At 63.3% G+C, this 16,539-nt stretch overlaps 2 protein-coding genes across 2 annotated transcripts; one reads left to right on the top strand and one right to left on the bottom strand.

Moving 5' to 3' along the window:
* Window positions 1-21: 21 nt before the first annotated feature.
* Window positions 22-4,856, top strand: CA3H20orf204 (chromosome A3 C20orf204 homolog). Its single transcript, XM_060628988.3, has 4 exons — window positions 22-2,421; window positions 3,874-4,134; window positions 4,223-4,378; window positions 4,523-4,856. Exons 1-4 carry the CDS (start codon window positions 2,419-2,421, stop codon window positions 4,682-4,684), a joined length of 582 nt encoding a protein of 193 aa, XP_060484971.3. The 5' UTR covers window positions 22-2,418; the 3' UTR covers window positions 4,685-4,856.
* An 8,461-nt stretch (window positions 4,857-13,317) lies between these two features.
* On the bottom strand, window positions 13,318-15,046 carry SOX18 (SRY-box transcription factor 18). The gene is made up of 2 exons (XM_060627297.3): window positions 14,566-15,046; window positions 13,318-14,451 (listed from the first exon to the last, which is right to left on the bottom strand). Exons 1-2 carry the CDS (start codon window positions 14,921-14,923, stop codon window positions 13,604-13,606), a joined length of 1,206 nt encoding a protein of 401 aa, XP_060483280.2. The 5' UTR covers window positions 14,924-15,046; the 3' UTR covers window positions 13,318-13,603.
* Between the last annotated feature and the right edge of the window lie 1,493 nt (window positions 15,047-16,539).

The following is a 16,539-nucleotide window of genomic DNA, read 5'->3' on the forward strand; positions in this document are numbered from 1 at the left end:
CTAGGGCTCTTGGAGACAGCCTGAACCCTGCGGGGGAAGCCGTGGGACCCCCTGAGATTCTGTGGGAAGGGGGGGGCGGTGCACATTCTGGGAACAGCTGGGGATCCCCTGGGCATCTCCCAGGTCTGCCTGCCAGGGTGAGTGACCGTCCTGCGCGAGTGCAGGCAGCGGGCCCAACTTCCTAAAGTGGCTCCCAAGTATGTTGCTAGGGGCTCACGGGGAGGCCCCTCGGGTGTGTGTCGGAAAGAAATGTTACCGGTAAGAGCTTTTCTCATATTTGCTCATGGCGTTATTTTTATAATCAATAATGTATAATCAATTTTGTTCTAAAGCACCTGTAAGTCCTCATCTCTGGATTGAAAAATGCATAACCTGGGAGACTTAGCGTATTTGCACTGTTTATGCTGTGTGAGGATAACGGGCTTCCTCATACTTTGGACCCCTGTGTGTGTGTGTTCAACTGGAAACCAGCAGATTCTCTTCGGAGGGGTGTGTCAGCCATGGCTGCAGACATCTGGCCAGAGGTCATGGGTTGTCCAGAGGCTGTGGGCCAAGGAGAGGAGATGCTACTTGTTACATATGGTGACGAGGGGAGTAGCTGGCAGCCGTTCCCACACGCTCATGTTGGTTTGTTTTTTTTAATTTTTTTTTTTTTAACATTTATTTATTTTTGAGACAGAGAGAGACAGAGCATGAACAGGGGAGGGGCAGAGAGAGAGGGAGACACAGAATCTGAAACAGGCTCCAGGCTCTGACCTGTCAGCACAGAGCCCGACGCGGGGCTCGAACTCGCGGACCGTGAGATCATGACCTGAGCCGAAGTCGGACGCCTGACCGACCGAGCCACCCAGGCGCCCCACCACACGCTCATGTTAGAGAAGATTCCAGACAGGCTGCTTGGTGCCTCTTGGTTCCTGGTGACACCGATGAGGAGACTGTTGTGGGGATCAGTCGCTGACCCACGGCTCAGCCCCCTCAAGGCAGCCAAGGTTGGGGAACACGTGCCTCGATGTCAGCACCTGAGGCACGGGCAGCTGTGCCTAGAGAGTCAGGCCCTGCTGGGTCCGCCTCTGATGTTCTGGGAGCCACAAGGACACTGCCATCCCAGAGCAGGGGAGGGACCACCCCCGTGGCCTGGATCCTACTCCCAGACTGTGAATCTGGAAATGCTGCTTCTCACTTGAGGTGGGCCAGGCCCGAGGAGCAGAGCAGGGAGGTTCACAGGGTCTTTGGGGTTTCCTTCTGTCTCATGGAGGAGGCGGGAGGGATCCGGCCTGATACACTTATCACATCGAAGAGATACTCCTGGAGTTTTAGGAGCTTGAAAGCCAGCCTATTCCTGTACAGACCTAGAAACCGAGGCCCAGGGAGCAACGGTGACTTGGCTGTAGTCACAGGGGCTGCTGGCAGCCTTCTGTGCTCTGAGTTGGATGTGGCTTCTCCTGGACACATTTCTGAACTCGGTGTCGGGTGCGGCCTTCTGCAGAGCCCTTGGAATGTTCCAGAGCACCTGGATCATCCAGTGTGGATATCTCCTCCTCTGCATGGGGGTTGTTTGCTTTGAGGTGGTTAAACGACTTTTCTCCCTGGGACAGATGTACCTCAGCTTGTCTCCAGCTGGGATTTCTTGAGCTCCAGCTCAAGGCAAGTCGGGTTCTGCACACTGCCCTTGTTCTGAGGTGGTGCTTGCAGGGTTGAGAGCCTGTTTGGGCGAGTGGCCGTGACCTCCCCCAGCGAAAGACCCCCTCGGCCCAGGAGGGATGGGCAGTAGGAGAAGCCTGGGAAGCCCCTCGCCAGGACCAGCTGGGGCAGGACCCCCCCCCGCCCCCCCCCCCCCCCCGGGACATCAGGGTGTGGGGGCTGGTGGCTGTGGCGAGTTAGGTCCGACTCACCTGGTTCTGCTGGCAGCCGGGTTCCTGGGAGAGGCAGCACCTGCTGACCGCTGAGGAAGGCCCCAGTGGAGGGTGCAGACAGGCCCCTGGCCTCTTCTGGCTCCCCTACCCCAGCGGGCCCAGCAGTGCTCGCTGGACACCCCCCCCCCCCCCTCGACAGTACAGACCTTCTTGGGCCAATGGCTCGATCCAAGACCCGCTGGATGGGAAGAGAGCCCGCAGCTGCCGGGCTCCAGGGTCAGGTTAATTGAAGAAGCAATTGGATAGGAGGTGGGGAGAGGGAGGGGGTAGGGCTGGGGTTGTGGGGCCTCCCTCCCACTCCCTCCCTCCTCTGCTCAGAGGAGCCAACTTCAAAAGCCTTGTCTGCCTGCCGCCAGCCTTCCCTGCTGTGTCCTGTCCTGGGAAGCCCTGTTGGCCAGGCTTGGAGCAGGACTTGGAGTGGCAGCCACACTCCCTACCTGAGGACCCAGGATCATGTGCAAGGCCCACTGGCAGGAGTGAGGGAGGGCCTCACCCTCAGAGGCCCATGGTGAGCAGCGTGGGGCCACTGGGGAGGGGGCTCACTCTGGCCGAGGGTTTGGGACCGAGCGTAGTCCAGGGGAGGCTGCTTGAGCGTCTGTCCCCTACTGGGAAACCTCCCTTGGTTCCCGTCACCTTGGCCTGGAGGGCCTGGCAGGCCTGGCCCTGGGTGCTCTTGCCTGTTCTTCCGGCAGTGGGGGTGGGGGGGGGTGGGGTGGGGGGGAGAAGGGAGGGGGTCTGCCTGGCGGTGCCAGGGCTGCTCCGTTCTCACTGGCTGGGGTGGGGGACAGGCAGGCCTTCCTAGAGCTGGGCAGCCAATCTCCCCCGTGTGGACGGCTCTCCACAGCCACAGCTCTTGTTCTTGCTGTGACCTCTGACCCCACCCCCAGCATGCCTGGGGGCAGATTTGAGGAGGGGCCACAGCTAAAGGCACCCACTCCTCCTGCCAGCGCTGCACCCCAGGTCTCCAGCTCGGTCAGGCTCCCCTCCCAGGGCTGGGAAGCCGAGTCGAGTCCTGCGTCTCGCTGGGTTCACATGATTAATTTTCCAGTCGCTGTTTGGGAACTAGCCGGTCTTTCTCTTTGATGTTTGGGCTTCTAGGGGGAGGGTGGTGGTGGGTTTCTCCCCAAGCCAGCCCCTTCTGGAGGGGGAGGCTCGTGAAAGGGATGCCTGGTGGGGCACAATGTGGCCCCTTTCTCCCTTGCCTCTGGGGGATTCCCCAAGACTTCCCCCCCTCCTCAGAGGGGTGTGGCCTTGAGCTCTGAGCCCTCACCCCTGTCCTGGTTGGGCTGGAGGTGCAAGGGCACCCCATTTCCCATGGCTGTGGGGGTGGGTCAGTTCTGCCCCTGCTCCGGGGACCCAGAGGTGAGCAACGTTCTGGGGATCAGGGGGTGCTCATCAGGAGGAGAGAGCCTGGCTGTCTGGTGGGGACTGATGTCTGGGAGGTGTGGGGCTGAGTTAGGGGATAGCCAGGGGTGTAGCCATACCGGCAGGTAGTGTTTCCCGCTGGACCCCCAGACCTAGGGGTCAGCCCTGCCCTCCAGTCTTGTGAGCCCCTAGTTCCCATGCACACAGAGCACCAGGTGTTCCTGCTCTGGAGCCCTCTGTCTCCCTCTTGGCCCCTCAGGGCTCAGTGGGCCTGCCTTCCCAGCCCACCTCCCCCCCACCCTCACCCTCACCCCTGGCCATCCTCCAGCCCGCCAATCTGTGCATCAAGCATTGAGCTGTCTGGTTCGCAGGCCTACTGTCCTTCCCTCAGACTTGAAACAGGAAGGGATTTGTCCTGCTAGACCCATGCTTGGGTGATGAATGGCGCAGTGACCTTTCATTTTCTACTGTAGTTCAGAGAGTCCCTGGTGGCTGTGGTAGGGGGCCGTCCAAAGCAAACCGCCTGAGGGGTTGCTGTAGGGAAGGTCTCCTCTGCGGGCCTGGGCACCCCACCCTGACCCCGTGTCCCTTCCAGGTGCCTCCCAAGCCTGCACTCTGGGCGCTCCTGCTGGCTCTGCTGGGGCTCGCACCGGGTCAGGCAGGGCTCCGCACCTGCAGCATCCCTGACGTGCTCCGCCACTACCGCGTGGTCATCTTTGAGGACCTGCAGGCTGCTGTGAGGCAGGTCGGGCCAGGCTCCCGACACCTCCATTTCATCCAGAAAAACCTGACTGGAGCTGCAGTCCTCGGATGGCGGGATCGGGATCGGGTGGGAGCTTCCTGCGGTGCCCAGAAGGTATGGGGGGAGACTCACTCTGTTCCCCTCCGGGGCCTCCCCGCTGAGCTCTCTCCCCAGCCCCCAGTTTCCTCCCTTCCTTCCCCAGGAGCACGATATCCTGCTGTCCATTGCGTCCCTGGGTCGGACCCTGCACAGGGTGGTGGCCCGGGGCCACCGCCGCGGGGCACTGGAGAAAGCCGCGTGGACTGTAGCCCTGCGCACCGAAGCAGTGATGCGGCGCCACTGCTGGATGATGCGCCAGGTGTGTGGGGCCAGACCCGGGTCCCTCCCCTTCCACAGGTCCCCTGAGCCTCCCACCGTCCCGCGGTGTCCCCGTCTGGGAGGGGGAGGGGGAGGGGAGGGCGCAGAGACCGTGGTCACTCGCTGACCTTTCTGCCCCTGACAGCGGAGGAGGAGCCGGTGGCCCAAGAGGCACCCTCCTCGGAGTCGCCGCAGCCGCAGCCGCAGCCGCAGCCGCAGGCGGCTCCTCCTGCGAGTCCTGGACGCCGTCGCCACCTGCTGGGAGAAGCTCTTCGCGCTGCGTGCAGCAGCCTCCGAGGACTCCTAGCGCGTCCTGCGCAGGCCAGAGAAGAGCCATCGGGGCCGAGGGGCCTGGGAACGAGCTTCATTTGGTGCCTCCTCTCCCTCTTGTTGGCTTACTGCTGGGCCCAGGCCCCTCCTTGTCATGGCCCTGGACATGCTCCAGGCACCTAGCCAGGACTCAATAAACTGCTGGTGCTGCGGTCTGGTCTCTTCGCCTGCTGGGGTGGGGCCCACCACCCCTGGATCTGGGCCTGGGCCAGGAGCGGGCGCTGGGGGCAACAGGCCGCTTGGTAGGGGAACCAGGACTACCCGCCACACCTGGACGAGGCCGGCCCCCACCCCACCCCTCCCCCTTCCAGCTGCGCTCCCAGCCTCAGGCAGCAGGGGGCGAGTGGGGACGCTGGATGGGACTCCCCTAGGCTTGGGGGGTGGATGGGGAGGGGCTCTATCGGGCCCTGAAATGTCCGGTTTCCGTCCTGCTCCTCTCTGGAATGGGGGAAGGGGTGGAAATGGAGGGGAAGGGAAGGCTGAGCTTTGTGAACTCAGAGCAAAACAACCGGATAAAGGAAACGGGCCTGAAGGGAAGCCAGAGTCGCTGGCCCTGGCTGCAAGTGGGGCCAGGCCATTTCCTGCGGCCCTGGGAGGGGTGGCCACGGCCCCCTCTGTGGGCCTGGACAGGCTGGTCAGGGATCCGCTGTCTTGTGCTCTGGGACCGTATGTTTGCTTGGCAGGGAGAGGGTCCTGATCCTGAACTCCCCTGCCCACAGCTGCAGAGATAGCCAGGTGTCTGTGACCCCCTCCCCAATCCTAGTCTGTGGAGGAGTGGAAGTACAGTCCGCAGAGCGCCTGGCCAACAAGGATGCCTGTTGGGCTCCACCTCACGTACTCCTTTCTGACAGGTGGATGGACCAAGGAGACCCCAGAGCAGGCCTTGCCTCTGGGGTACCCTGGCGGAACAGACAGGGAGGGGATACAGAAAGGCCTTCATGGTGGGGCAGTGAGCATTAGCACAGAATGAGAACCAGACCCTGGCCCAGCACCCCGCTGTACGTGTGCAGCAGGGCCTGTTGTCCCTGTTTTGTAGATGAGACTGAGGCACGGCCAGGAAGCGTGAGGGCTGGGGTGAGACCCAGGCCTTGAGCGTGGCTACACCCCGTGTGTGCCCTGTGCGCGGGCCACAGTGCGCAGCTGCCCTGGGGGCCCTGTTGTGGCGATGCGGGGACCGCCTGCAGTGTGGTGGGCCATTCCACCCATCTGTCAGCACCCCCTTCCTGCAGTGGAGAGCAGTCAGGCTGTCCTGGGTGGAGGGGGCAGGTAGGAGGGGGAGCACAGGCCTCAGCGTCCTAGGGACACAATCCCTGAGTCCTGGCCCATGACCACGCGAGTGGGCAAGGTGCTCTTGTACTCTGACCCCATTCTTCCTCCCTGGACGCTCCTGTCAGAGCCCATCTGGTAGTGTGTACGTGTGTGTGAGCACGCGCACAGGTGTGCTGAGGGGTTGCCCGTGAGAATGTGCACACAGCTGTGCGTGCACGCTCCTGTGCGTGCGGGGGGGTGTGTCTGTGCATGGGGTCCCTTGGGGTCTGTGCATGTGTGTCTTGCCCTCCCCCTGCCTGGAAGAGCTCCCCACTTGCGGGTGGCCCTCCTGGAGTCTAACTCTGGTCCTTCCTGGCAAATTCAGCACGTTGAGTCAGGGACTGGAGGAGGCCTGCGGCCTGAGCCAGCAGAACCGAAGTTGTTCTTTGGTATGAGACCCCACTGCACCCTGTCTGCCCGCTGCCCCTTCTCTTCAGACCTCAGACAGAATGAGTGGCTTCCACACTGGGCGGAGGCCCTGCACATCTTTCCGGGTCCTGCCTCTGCGAACACGCTGCTGGCAGGCCAGCATTCTGGGCACAGGGACCTGGGCCCTCGTCCCCATATCTCAGACACCATCTGTATGGGTTTCCTACGACTGCTGTAACAAATGATCACAAGCCATGCGGCTTAACACAACGGAAGTTTCTTTCCCCACGGTTCTGGAGATCAGAAGTCCAAGATCGTGATCACGGGCTTGAAATCAAGGTGTTGTAGGGCTGACCTCCCTCCAGGACAAACCCATCCTGGCTGCTTGCAGCGTCCGGAGGCTCCAGGTGCTCTGGGGCCGCGTTGCTCCAGCCTGCTGCTGCTTCACGTGGCTCTCTCTTTTTTACGAGGATCTTTGCCCTGGGCTTAGGGCCCCTGGATAACCCAGGCTGATCTCATCTCAAGATCCTCAGTCCTATCTGCCAAGACCCTTTTTCTAAGTAAGAATTCCACTCCCGGGTTCTGGGAGGTGGGCATCTCGTTCTTGGGGCCACCATTCGACACACTGTCGAGTCTTTCCTCACATAGGATGGCAGCAAGTGGGGCTTCTGGCTTCTGGGACGAAGTTCACTTGTCCAGCATGGGGATAGCCCAACCAGACCCGGTCTGGGGACGGGTGTACAGCCACAGTGACCAGCCAAGACAGACCAGAGGGAGAGCTAGGGATCCGCTGCTCGGAACCCAAGATGTTCGCTTTTGTGTTCAGCACCAGGACCCCTTCTGTGGCTTGCGCAGGAACTGCTGGCTGGAACGGACCAGAACCAGTGAAGATGGGGTGCTCAAGCAGGGACAGAGCCTTTGGCCTGTCCTGCATGAGGCACTGCCCTCCTTGCCGAGGTCTGGGGCGTGTCGCCTGCGCCTGGTTCTTCCCCTGCAGAAAACGTTGTTTCTGGGGCACATGCATGGTTGGGTTGGGTCCTGCACCCAGTGGTGTCCTGTCCCACACACGAGCCTTCTCAACTGCTTCCAGGGAGGTGGGGGCTGGGTCCCAGAAGGAGGGGCTGTGCCAGGGTGGTAGATGGGGCCGCAGGGCACTGGCCAGGGTTGTGTAATTTCCTGAAACCAGGGAGCCAGACCCCCCATGTGCAGCACCAGAAGAAGGGGGGGCAGGCTGACTTTGAAGGGTAGCCTGTGTCCCACGGCCTTCCCAGACTGGGAGCCTTTGAAAGAACATCTGGAACATGGGCGACTGGCAAACTGGTCTCTGGATTTGAAAACCAAAAAGTTCATCCCGACTTTGCCACTTGTGTGTTTCCCACCCCCCCCCCCCCCCCGCCCACACGCTCCTCTCTCCCCACCCCCTCTTCCCACCTCTGCTGCTTTGCAGGCGGGGGCGGGGCCATACCAGCCCAGTGTGCCGATCCTTCCGAGGGCTACTACGGATCGCCTGTGCCCTGCCCAGCACCGCCCTCCATGACCCCTCCCTTACCGGTGCGGCCTGATTGAGCAAAGGGAGGTAGTGGGAAAGACGTGTGCCTGCCATGCCCGGACCCTGGACAGATGCAGCTCCGGTGCTCATGGAGCCACGGCTGTGGGACAGGATGTGAGTTAGCCAGCCCCTGCATCTGGCGCTGGGTGCTGAGAAGGCATGGGGCCACACTCAGCCTGGGAGGAAACACCTGCACCCAGACCTGAAGGGTGCGCTGGCCCCGCCTGGCACTTGGCCTTTGCATGTGAGCCTGAGTGTGGGGTCCCCCAACCTGCAGGTGTGCAAGGAGGCTGCCTGATCCATCTGTGGTTGGTGTGGAAACAAACAAGGGCCCCCAGTCCAGGAAGCAAAGCACATACTCCGGGGGGTGGGGGGGCGGTGCCAGGTGCTGCGGCCCATTGTCCCTGCCAGTGGCCTGCAGGACCCTGGGGGGCTCTCAGGGACAGTCCCCATCCTGTCTCCTCCCTAGGAAAAGACCCAGCTTCATAAACACAGGAGCAAACAACAACCACCATCCCCCCAACCCCAACTAACCCCCACGTCCACAGCCTCCCTCCTGAAGAACCGGCAGGGATCCCACACTTGCTAGGGGAAGTGAGCCCTTTTTTTGCGGGGGGGGGGAGGTCAGGACCTTGAGGGGCATGTATTGTGGCAGAGGGCCATCCTGGGGTTGGATACTGGCCCCTGGGTCACCTCTGTGCGGTGTGTGTGTTTACATTTATTTTTTTAGTAATCTCTGCACCCAAACATGGGGCTCAAACTCACAGCCTTGGGATTAAGAGACGCATGCTCGGGGCGCCTGGGTGGCTCAGTCAATTGAGCTTCTGACTTCGGCTCAGGTCATGATCTCACGGTCTGTGGGTTCGAGCCCCACGTCGGGCTCTGTGCTGACCGCTCAGAGCCTGGAACCTGTTTCGGATTCTGTGTCTCCCTCTCTCTGACCCTCCCCCATCCGTGCTCTGTCTCCCTCTGTCTCAAAAATAAAATAAACATTAAAAAAATCTTTAAAAAAAAAAAAAAAAAAGAGACGCATGCTCTTTCCACTGGGCCACGCAGGTGCCCGTGGGCTGTGTCTTAACGGGACTTCTGCTCACATCTGTGGATGGCCACAGCCTGGCTCAGTCAAATCCTGTCACTGGCCTCGTTGCCTCCCTCCACAGCCCAGTTGTGACCTTCGTATCTTGGGGGTGAGGTGGCCGGGGCTCCCCGCCAGGTGAGCGGGCCCTGTCCTCCGGTCGCGCCCTGCGTCCCCTGCCGGGCCTGTGCCGGGGCGTGAGGCCAGGGGTCCCGGCTGTGGCCCAAGATAAGCGCCGCACCCGGCGGCCGCTTCCTGCATTTCCTCCCTGCGCCGCCGCTGCGCGCCCCTTCCTGTTTTCTCGGGTGCGCAGGCTGGCAGGAGCGTGGGATACGGGGCGGGGTCATGGGGTATGGGGCGGGGCCACGGCGCACAGGGTTGGGTCGTGGGGCACAGGTTGGGGAATGAGGGTCGGGGACAGGGTCGCCGGGCAGGAGGCAGGATCGCGGAGACAGGACTGGGTCGTGGGGGCCAAGTGGGGTCGTGGGGTCGTAGGAAACATGGTGGTGGACGGGGAGCCCCTACGATGCTGAGCCCGCCCCATCGCACCCTGCCTGGCTTCCGCGTGAGGCTGGAGGTGAGGAGGGAGCCCGAGAGGAGGAGGAGCCTCGGCGTTCACACCGCCGTCTCTCCGTCTCTCCAGGTCCGGGGCCAGGAGTTCCCACACACCTGGTCCCTGGGGCCCCTCCGCAGCCTGGGGCAGGAGTGGGGGTGGCTGGGTGGAGGGCTGAGCCTTGGGATACGTGGCTCTAACATGCTGAACCTACTTGCTCGGATGGTCATTTGAGATATAAACCTGTGTAATTTTAATGAAAATGCACGCCACGCAAAACCTTGGTACACCAGCGTTCACTGCGGCATTATTCGCAATCGCAGCGGGTGGAAACAATCTTAGTGTCCACCGGTGGGTGAACAGATACAACGTGGTCCGGTCAGACGGTGGGATAGTACTCCGCCTTACAAAGGAATGAGGTTCACACGCTGCAACACGGGAGAACCCGGGAAAGCTGATGCTCAGTGAACAAAGCCAGCCTCAAACCCACTTCTTGTGCGATCCCATTTATGTGAAATGTCCAGAACAGGCAGACCCACAGACACGGAAAGTAGGTGATGTTTCCCTGGGGGCTGGGGAGTCACTGCTAACAAGTGAGGGTTTCTTTTTGAAGAGGCGGGAAAACACTGAAATGAGAGGCGTGGTGGCCGCCCAGTCCTGGGAATGTACTAAAACCACTGACTTAGCTGCCAGAAAACCTATGCAGGTTTGGTAGAATGTGGGCTGACACCCTTGGGTCGTTGAGAGCGTTTGTCCGGCCAAGTGGAGGGTGACTTAGGTCCATCCTTGCCTGCCCAGCATGGCCTCGTTGGGATCGGGCATATGAGTGAGCAGAGCCTTGGCCCCGATGTATCTCTTGGTAGGCTATGTGACTAGTTGTCTAGTTGTGTGTGTGTGTGTGTGTGTGTGTGTGTGTGTGTGTTGTGTTCCCAAGGGTGTCCAGGGGATGACCTGAGAGGGAGAGGGTGCCCCTAACCTGCCCCCAGCCCCACCCTCCCTGACCCTCCTCCCCTGGGCTGCTTGCCGGGGAAGGTTCAACACCCCGGCCCAGGTCCCTCCAGGGCCCAGCTGAGTCCTGGGCGTGGGAGCTGTGGCTTGTGCCAGGCAGGGCTGCTAGAACTTCCCGCCAGGAGCTAGGCCACCAGGGTCTGTTCCTGGCCAGCCTGACTCAGCGGGAGCTGGGGGTGGGGACTTCCCTTTTCTGACCCTCGGGGAAGCAGGTAGGTGGAGCCAGGAGGGGGAACGGTGGGAAACCTGACCCAGGGCTGGAGCCGCCCAGGCCAGGGAGGGGGGACAGGCTGTGGTTCTGCCTGAGACAGCTGTTCTGTCCAGGCAGGGCAGAGCCAGTCCCCTTGGATAGCTCCCCAGGCAGGGCCCTGGGCAGAGGGTCCTTTGAAGAGACCCCTCCCCACCCTCCTGCGCTGGCCCACCACTGAGGGCAATAGCTGAGGAGCTGCTATTGGAAACAGCTGCTCTCTGTGGGAGGCCCTCTCATGTCCTTGTTCAGATCCTGCTCCTGGAGTCCCCCAGCCCCTGGCGATGGGGACTGGCTCCAAATTGGGGCCCCCCACCGCCCTCCTGCCTTGCCACCGTGGGAGGGGCTTCTAGGGGTCCAGCTGCTCTGCCTTCTCCCTACGGGGCAACGCTGTGTGCTGCCCCCCGGAAGCACCCTTGTGGCTCCCCATCCTACTGACCTCAAGGGGCCCTCTGGGTGGCATGGGGGTGGGGTGAGGAGCCCAGAACGGAGGGTGGGAGAATATCGCCCCGGCCTGTGCCAGGAAACAGGAAAGAAAGACACAACCGGCTGTGTCCGCTTGTCCGGCATCTTCTTCTGTGTGTCCACGGGTGTCTCTGGGGCGGGGGCCCAGGTGGGACGATGGACAGTGCCTCAGCCCAGGCAGGGAGGCCCTTAGTGGGGCTGTTCACGGTGGCTCCTACCTGCCCTGGCCTCCCTCCCTCCTACCTGCCCTGGCCAGTGGGTGGAGTGAGGAGATAGGAGGGTCCACACCTGGGGTAGAGACTCCTGCACTCTGGCTGCCATGGGTCCCCGCAGTGGGGCACACTTTGGTCCAGCTGACCCAGGGCTCGAGGGGGTGGGCAACCTGACCCCCCACCAGGGGGCAGGCCCAGAGCAGATCAGGAGTTGGAGGGCCATGACAGCTGATGAGGTACACTCTTGGGTCATGTGCCCCTCTCCAGGCATGAGTCTGGGACTCAGCACTGGGGCCTCTGAGCACTCCCACTCCGAACCCGTAACAAACGTGGCTGAACTGGACCACCCTTTTCCCTTTGTGCCTCAGCATCCCTGCCATGCACCATGCTTGTGTCCACTTGGAGGGGGCAGATGGTGTCCTTGTTGTCCTGTGGGCTATTTCTGCCCCTCTCCCCACCCAGTGTGTGTCTCTCTCCGCCTCTGGGTCCAAATCCTGTCCTTTTCGGCTTGTCTGTCTCTGTTCCTTTATATCTCTGTCTCTGTCTCAGTTTTTGGGGCCTTGCTGCTGACGAGGCAGGGATAGGGGACCCAGGTGAAGTGTGTAGCCCATGCCACTTAATATAGAGGTGATGTCAGTCTGCCTCTGAGAAGCAGGACACCTGCAGAAACAGCCCCACCGCCTGTTTGCCTCCCCACACACACTCAGGCAGCAGACCCGTGTGTGTGGACGCCTAGGTTTACACACTGACACGTGCACATCCAGCCCCAGGGTTATTGCACCATGTGCACACGGACACAGTGAGCATGGATGGTCCGTGTCACAGCATCACACCCATGCTCAGAGCCTCACGTACACACACGTGCTTGCACACACTGGCTCACACGTGTGCGGTGAGAATCGGGCTCAGCTGCACCCAGCATCGTACAGACCCCACTTGACTCACAGAAGCCCGTGCTCCCAGATGCATGGGAGACTGAGCCAGGACTGACTTTTGCATGTCAGCTCGCCAGGGAGGGGGGCAGAGAAAGGGGCCAGGAGACCAGGAAGTGTGCAAAGAGGAGGCCCAGTTCTGTTGGGAGGGGAGAAGGGCTGGCTGAGAGCTCCAGAATCGGGGCCTGAGCCTCCCTGCTCGGGTCGTCGACCTGTCACCGGGAAGCAGCATGGGTGTGACGTGGGGCTGCCCACTCCGGGGACGCTGGTTTAAGAATGACAGGGCCCCGCGGCGGGGGTGGGGGGGGGGGTGGGCATATAGGTGTCCACCCTGCCAGCCTCCTTTGGAGAGGAGCACAGTCCTGAGAAGTAGTCCCCAGGTGTGAAGGAAGTTGTATTTATGTATTTATTTTTAATTTAACTTAATTTATTTATTTTGAAGAAAGTTTTAAAAGAGCTGAGGATAATGAAACATGGATGGAGGTGTGGGGGCATCGCCAACCCCTATTACGCTCGAATTAAAAAGGGGGGTTGGGAGAGGAGGGGAATGGAAGCGGGAGTGGGGAGTGCCTGCACCTCATGCCTCCCACCAACTCTGTCCGGGGAGGAGCATCCTGGAAGGATGGAGAGGTGGGTGTTTTGGGGGCCAAGCTGGGGGGCAGTCTCCCAGGAGGCTCTGGGAAACGGCAAGGCCAGGGTCCATTCCCCCTTCCCCCAACAACCACAGACTCGGGTGTGCAGAGGAAAGAGCGAGTCACTTTATTGTGGCCTCGCCTGGTCCGGGGGGGGGGGGGGGGGGGTGCAGATCCTGCTCCTCCTTTAAAGCAAACAAATACTGGTATTCCTCATATTGCTACATTGGTGCTTTTGGTCAGTGAAACCCCTTGGAAGAAAAAGTTTAAAAGTTTAATTAAAAATTAAATATGTTGTATTACGTGTATAAAAAAGGCAAAGCGAAAAATACAGCCTGATTCTAGAAAATACACTGCAAGGAAAGCATTAGACGCTTCAAAGAGTTAACCCTAGCAGGGCCAGCCAACAGGTCCCAGGCCTGGGATTCCGGGAGAGGCCCCAGGGCACGTGGGAGGCACCCTCGCAGGGCGCCCGGGAGTAGCCGAAACGCGCGCGCCCTGGAGAGATGCCGGGCGGGCACGCGCGACGGCGGCGGCGGCGGCCGCTCAACCCGAGATGCAGGCGCTGTAGTAGACGGCGCTGCTGGCGTCGGACAGCGCGGCGATCAGGCTGCTCTCCTCGGGGCAGGACATGGCGCGCGGGCCCAGCTTGGCCAGCGCCACGTGGTACGGGAGCCCGGCGGCGTCGGGCCGAGTCCGGCCGCAGTTGAGGTACTGGTCGAACTCGGTGAGGTCCACGTCGGCCCACAGGTCGGCGCTGGGCCCCAGCGTCTCGGCGCCCTCGGGCGGGGGGGCCTCGGGGGGCGGCGACAGCGGGCCGGGGAACGGGCCGGCTGCGGGCGCGGCCAGGGCGCCGTAGTAGAGGCCGGCGAGCGGCGCGGCGGGAGCGGGCGCGGTCCTGAGCGCCTCGGCCGCGGGCGCCCCGTAGCCGCCGCCGGGGTCCCGGGGCAGCTCGGCGGGCGCGTAGGGCGCGCGGAAGGCTCGGAGCGCGCAGTCCTCGGGCGCCGCGGGCGGCGGGAAGAAGGCGGCCTCGCCGGGCTCCAGGCCGTCCAGCGGCGAGCGCTCGGGCGTGGGCAGCCCCAGGCCGTCGAACTCGGCGCCCAGCGGGGGCAGCTCGCGGAAGGCACGGGCCGCGCCGGGCGCCGCGGAGAAGGGCTCGGGGGGCGGCGGCGGCGGCGGGGGCGGCGGCGGCGGCGGCGGCGGCGGCGGCGGGGGGGGCGCCAGGCCCGGGAGCAGGAGGCCGGGCTCCAGCCGCCGGGCCTTGCGCGCCTGCTTCTTGCGGCGCGGCCGATACTTGTAGTTGGGATGGTCCCGCAGGTGCTGCACGCGCAGCCGCTCCGCCTCCTCCACGAAGGGCCGCTTCTCCGCCGCGCTCAGCTCCTTCCACGCCTTGCCTGCGGACCGTGGGTGCGGGTCAGCGGGCCCCGCCCGGCCCCCGCCCGGCCCGGCCCCAGGTCCCTCCCCCCACCCCCGCCCCGCGCCCTTCCCCGCGCGCCCGCGCCCCTCACCCAGCATCTTGCTGAGCACCGCGTTGTGGAGGTCCGGGTTCTGCTGCGCCAGCCGCTTGCGCTCGTCCTTCGCCCACACCATGAAGGCGTTCATGGGCCGCCGGATGCGCGACTCGTCGGCAGCCTGGCGCTCCCCGCGGCCGGCCGGGCTGAGGCCATAGCGCCCCGGCTCGGGGCTTCGCGTCGGGCTGCGCTGCGGGCTGGGCGGCGAGGCGGGAGCGGCGGGCGCGGCGAGGGCGGCGGGGGCGGCGGGGAGGCCGCGCGGCTCAGCGGCGGCCCCGGGTCCCGGGGCCCATGCACAGTCGCGGCGGGCTGGCGGGTCGTCCTGTGCGCCGTAGCCGGGCGGCGATCTCTGCATTCCAGCTGGGCGCGGCCTGGGCGGAACGGAGCGCGGGAGCGCGGAGGGTGGGAGAGCGGGCACTTCGGGAGCCGGGCTCGGAGGGCAGGGCGGACGGCGGTGGAGACGGCGGTGGCCTCGGGCCGGGTGGGCGCCCAGATATAGCGGCGCGGGGCCAATAGGCGGCGGGGCGGGGCGGGGCGGGCTGGGGCCGCCCCCTCCCCGGGGGCTCCCTTTCTTCTCCGGCCCTCCGGATTCCACCGCAGCCTCCTTCGCGCGGCTGCCCCCGCACCCTCTCTGAAGGAGGGACCGCCACCCGCCCCCCTCCCAACACACACACACACACACACACAGTGGGAACGGGCCGCCGATGTGGGCTGGAGCTTGGAAGGGGGCGTCCTCGCGGGGACTGTCAGACTTTCAGAGACGAGGTGCCGTCCCCACCCACGGAGTCAGACCCCCGGACGGCAACTGGGGGAGGCTGGCTGCCCACCCCCACTCCCCCCCCCCCCCCCGTGAGTGGGACATATTTTAACCCCATGTTCCTGGGAAGCTTCCCAAGAACGCTTCCTGGAGTCTAGCTCAAAAGTACCGGGCACTTTGGGGAAAGCGCCCTGTGTCTTGGGAGAGCGTGTTCTGGATAATCGTGGCCCCCACCCCTCCCGTACATGTGGAGTCTTCACGACTGGGGGCTTCGAGCTCCTCCTGTCTGTCCATGGAGTTAAAAGAGTTGGTCTTCGTGCCCCCTCCATCACTCCCAAACCCACTGCAAACAGGTCAAACCTCAGCAGTAGGTGCCCCGGACGCTTCCCACAGTGGGAGGGAGCCCGGAGGGCAGAGGAGCCTCCAGAGACGGCGCTGAGCCCGCGGCCTTGTTCCTCCTCCCCTCCGGGACCCGTTGGGGTCAGGGGGTGGGACCAGTGGTAACTGGTTGCCCTGCCCCGCTGGGGCCACCGCTGCCACATCAGAGTGAAGCTGGATCCAGGGCTGGGGCAGGTGGAGGGGAGCGGGGGAGCCCCTCCCCTGGGCCGCCAGGCCTGCGAGCGTTTCCAGAGGAGCTTCCTGGCAGTCCAGGAGGGGCTTGGGCTCCAGAAGCTGAGGAGTCCGAGGGGTCTCCCTGAGGGCTGTTTCCCTACCCTCCTGCTGAGGGGCGTTCTCTTGGGGGTGGGAGGAGTGTGCTTTCCAGCTCTGGGGTGGGATCTGAGTTTTCGCTCCTGCACAACTGTTTGCAGCCTGGGAGCTGGGCAGCCCTCCTTCCCATGTCGCGGAGCCTCTGCCCCAGGTGCTGGCAGCTCCGTGGCTCAGGGCCACGGGTGTCAGCGACCCTGGGCTAGGGCACGTAGGCAGTGCTTGTGAGTGGGATGGCTGCCCCCATTGCCTGCTCCTGAGCTTTCCCCCCCTGGGAAAGGCCCACAGCCCGACAGGGGTCCCTCAACCCGAGGGCTGTCGGATGTCCGTCCTGTCCCCTCATCGGGTTCTGTCGTGTAGGGTCTTGTCCGTTGGCCGGGGGACTAGAGCGTCGTGCGTCCCAGACTGTTTTCCGGATGCCCCGGGCCCCAGAGCTTAATCCGCAGCGTGGAGCCTGTCTCCACTGGGAGCAGTCAAGGCGCCAGAAGTGGGTTCTCTGGGTCGAGGGG

The sequence above is a fragment of the Panthera onca genome, chromosome A3 (assembly GCF_046562875.1).
Source record: "Panthera onca isolate mPanOnc1 chromosome A3, mPanOnc1 haplotype 2, whole genome shotgun sequence".
NCBI classification, from domain to species: Eukaryota; Metazoa; Chordata; class Mammalia; order Carnivora; family Felidae; genus Panthera; species Panthera onca.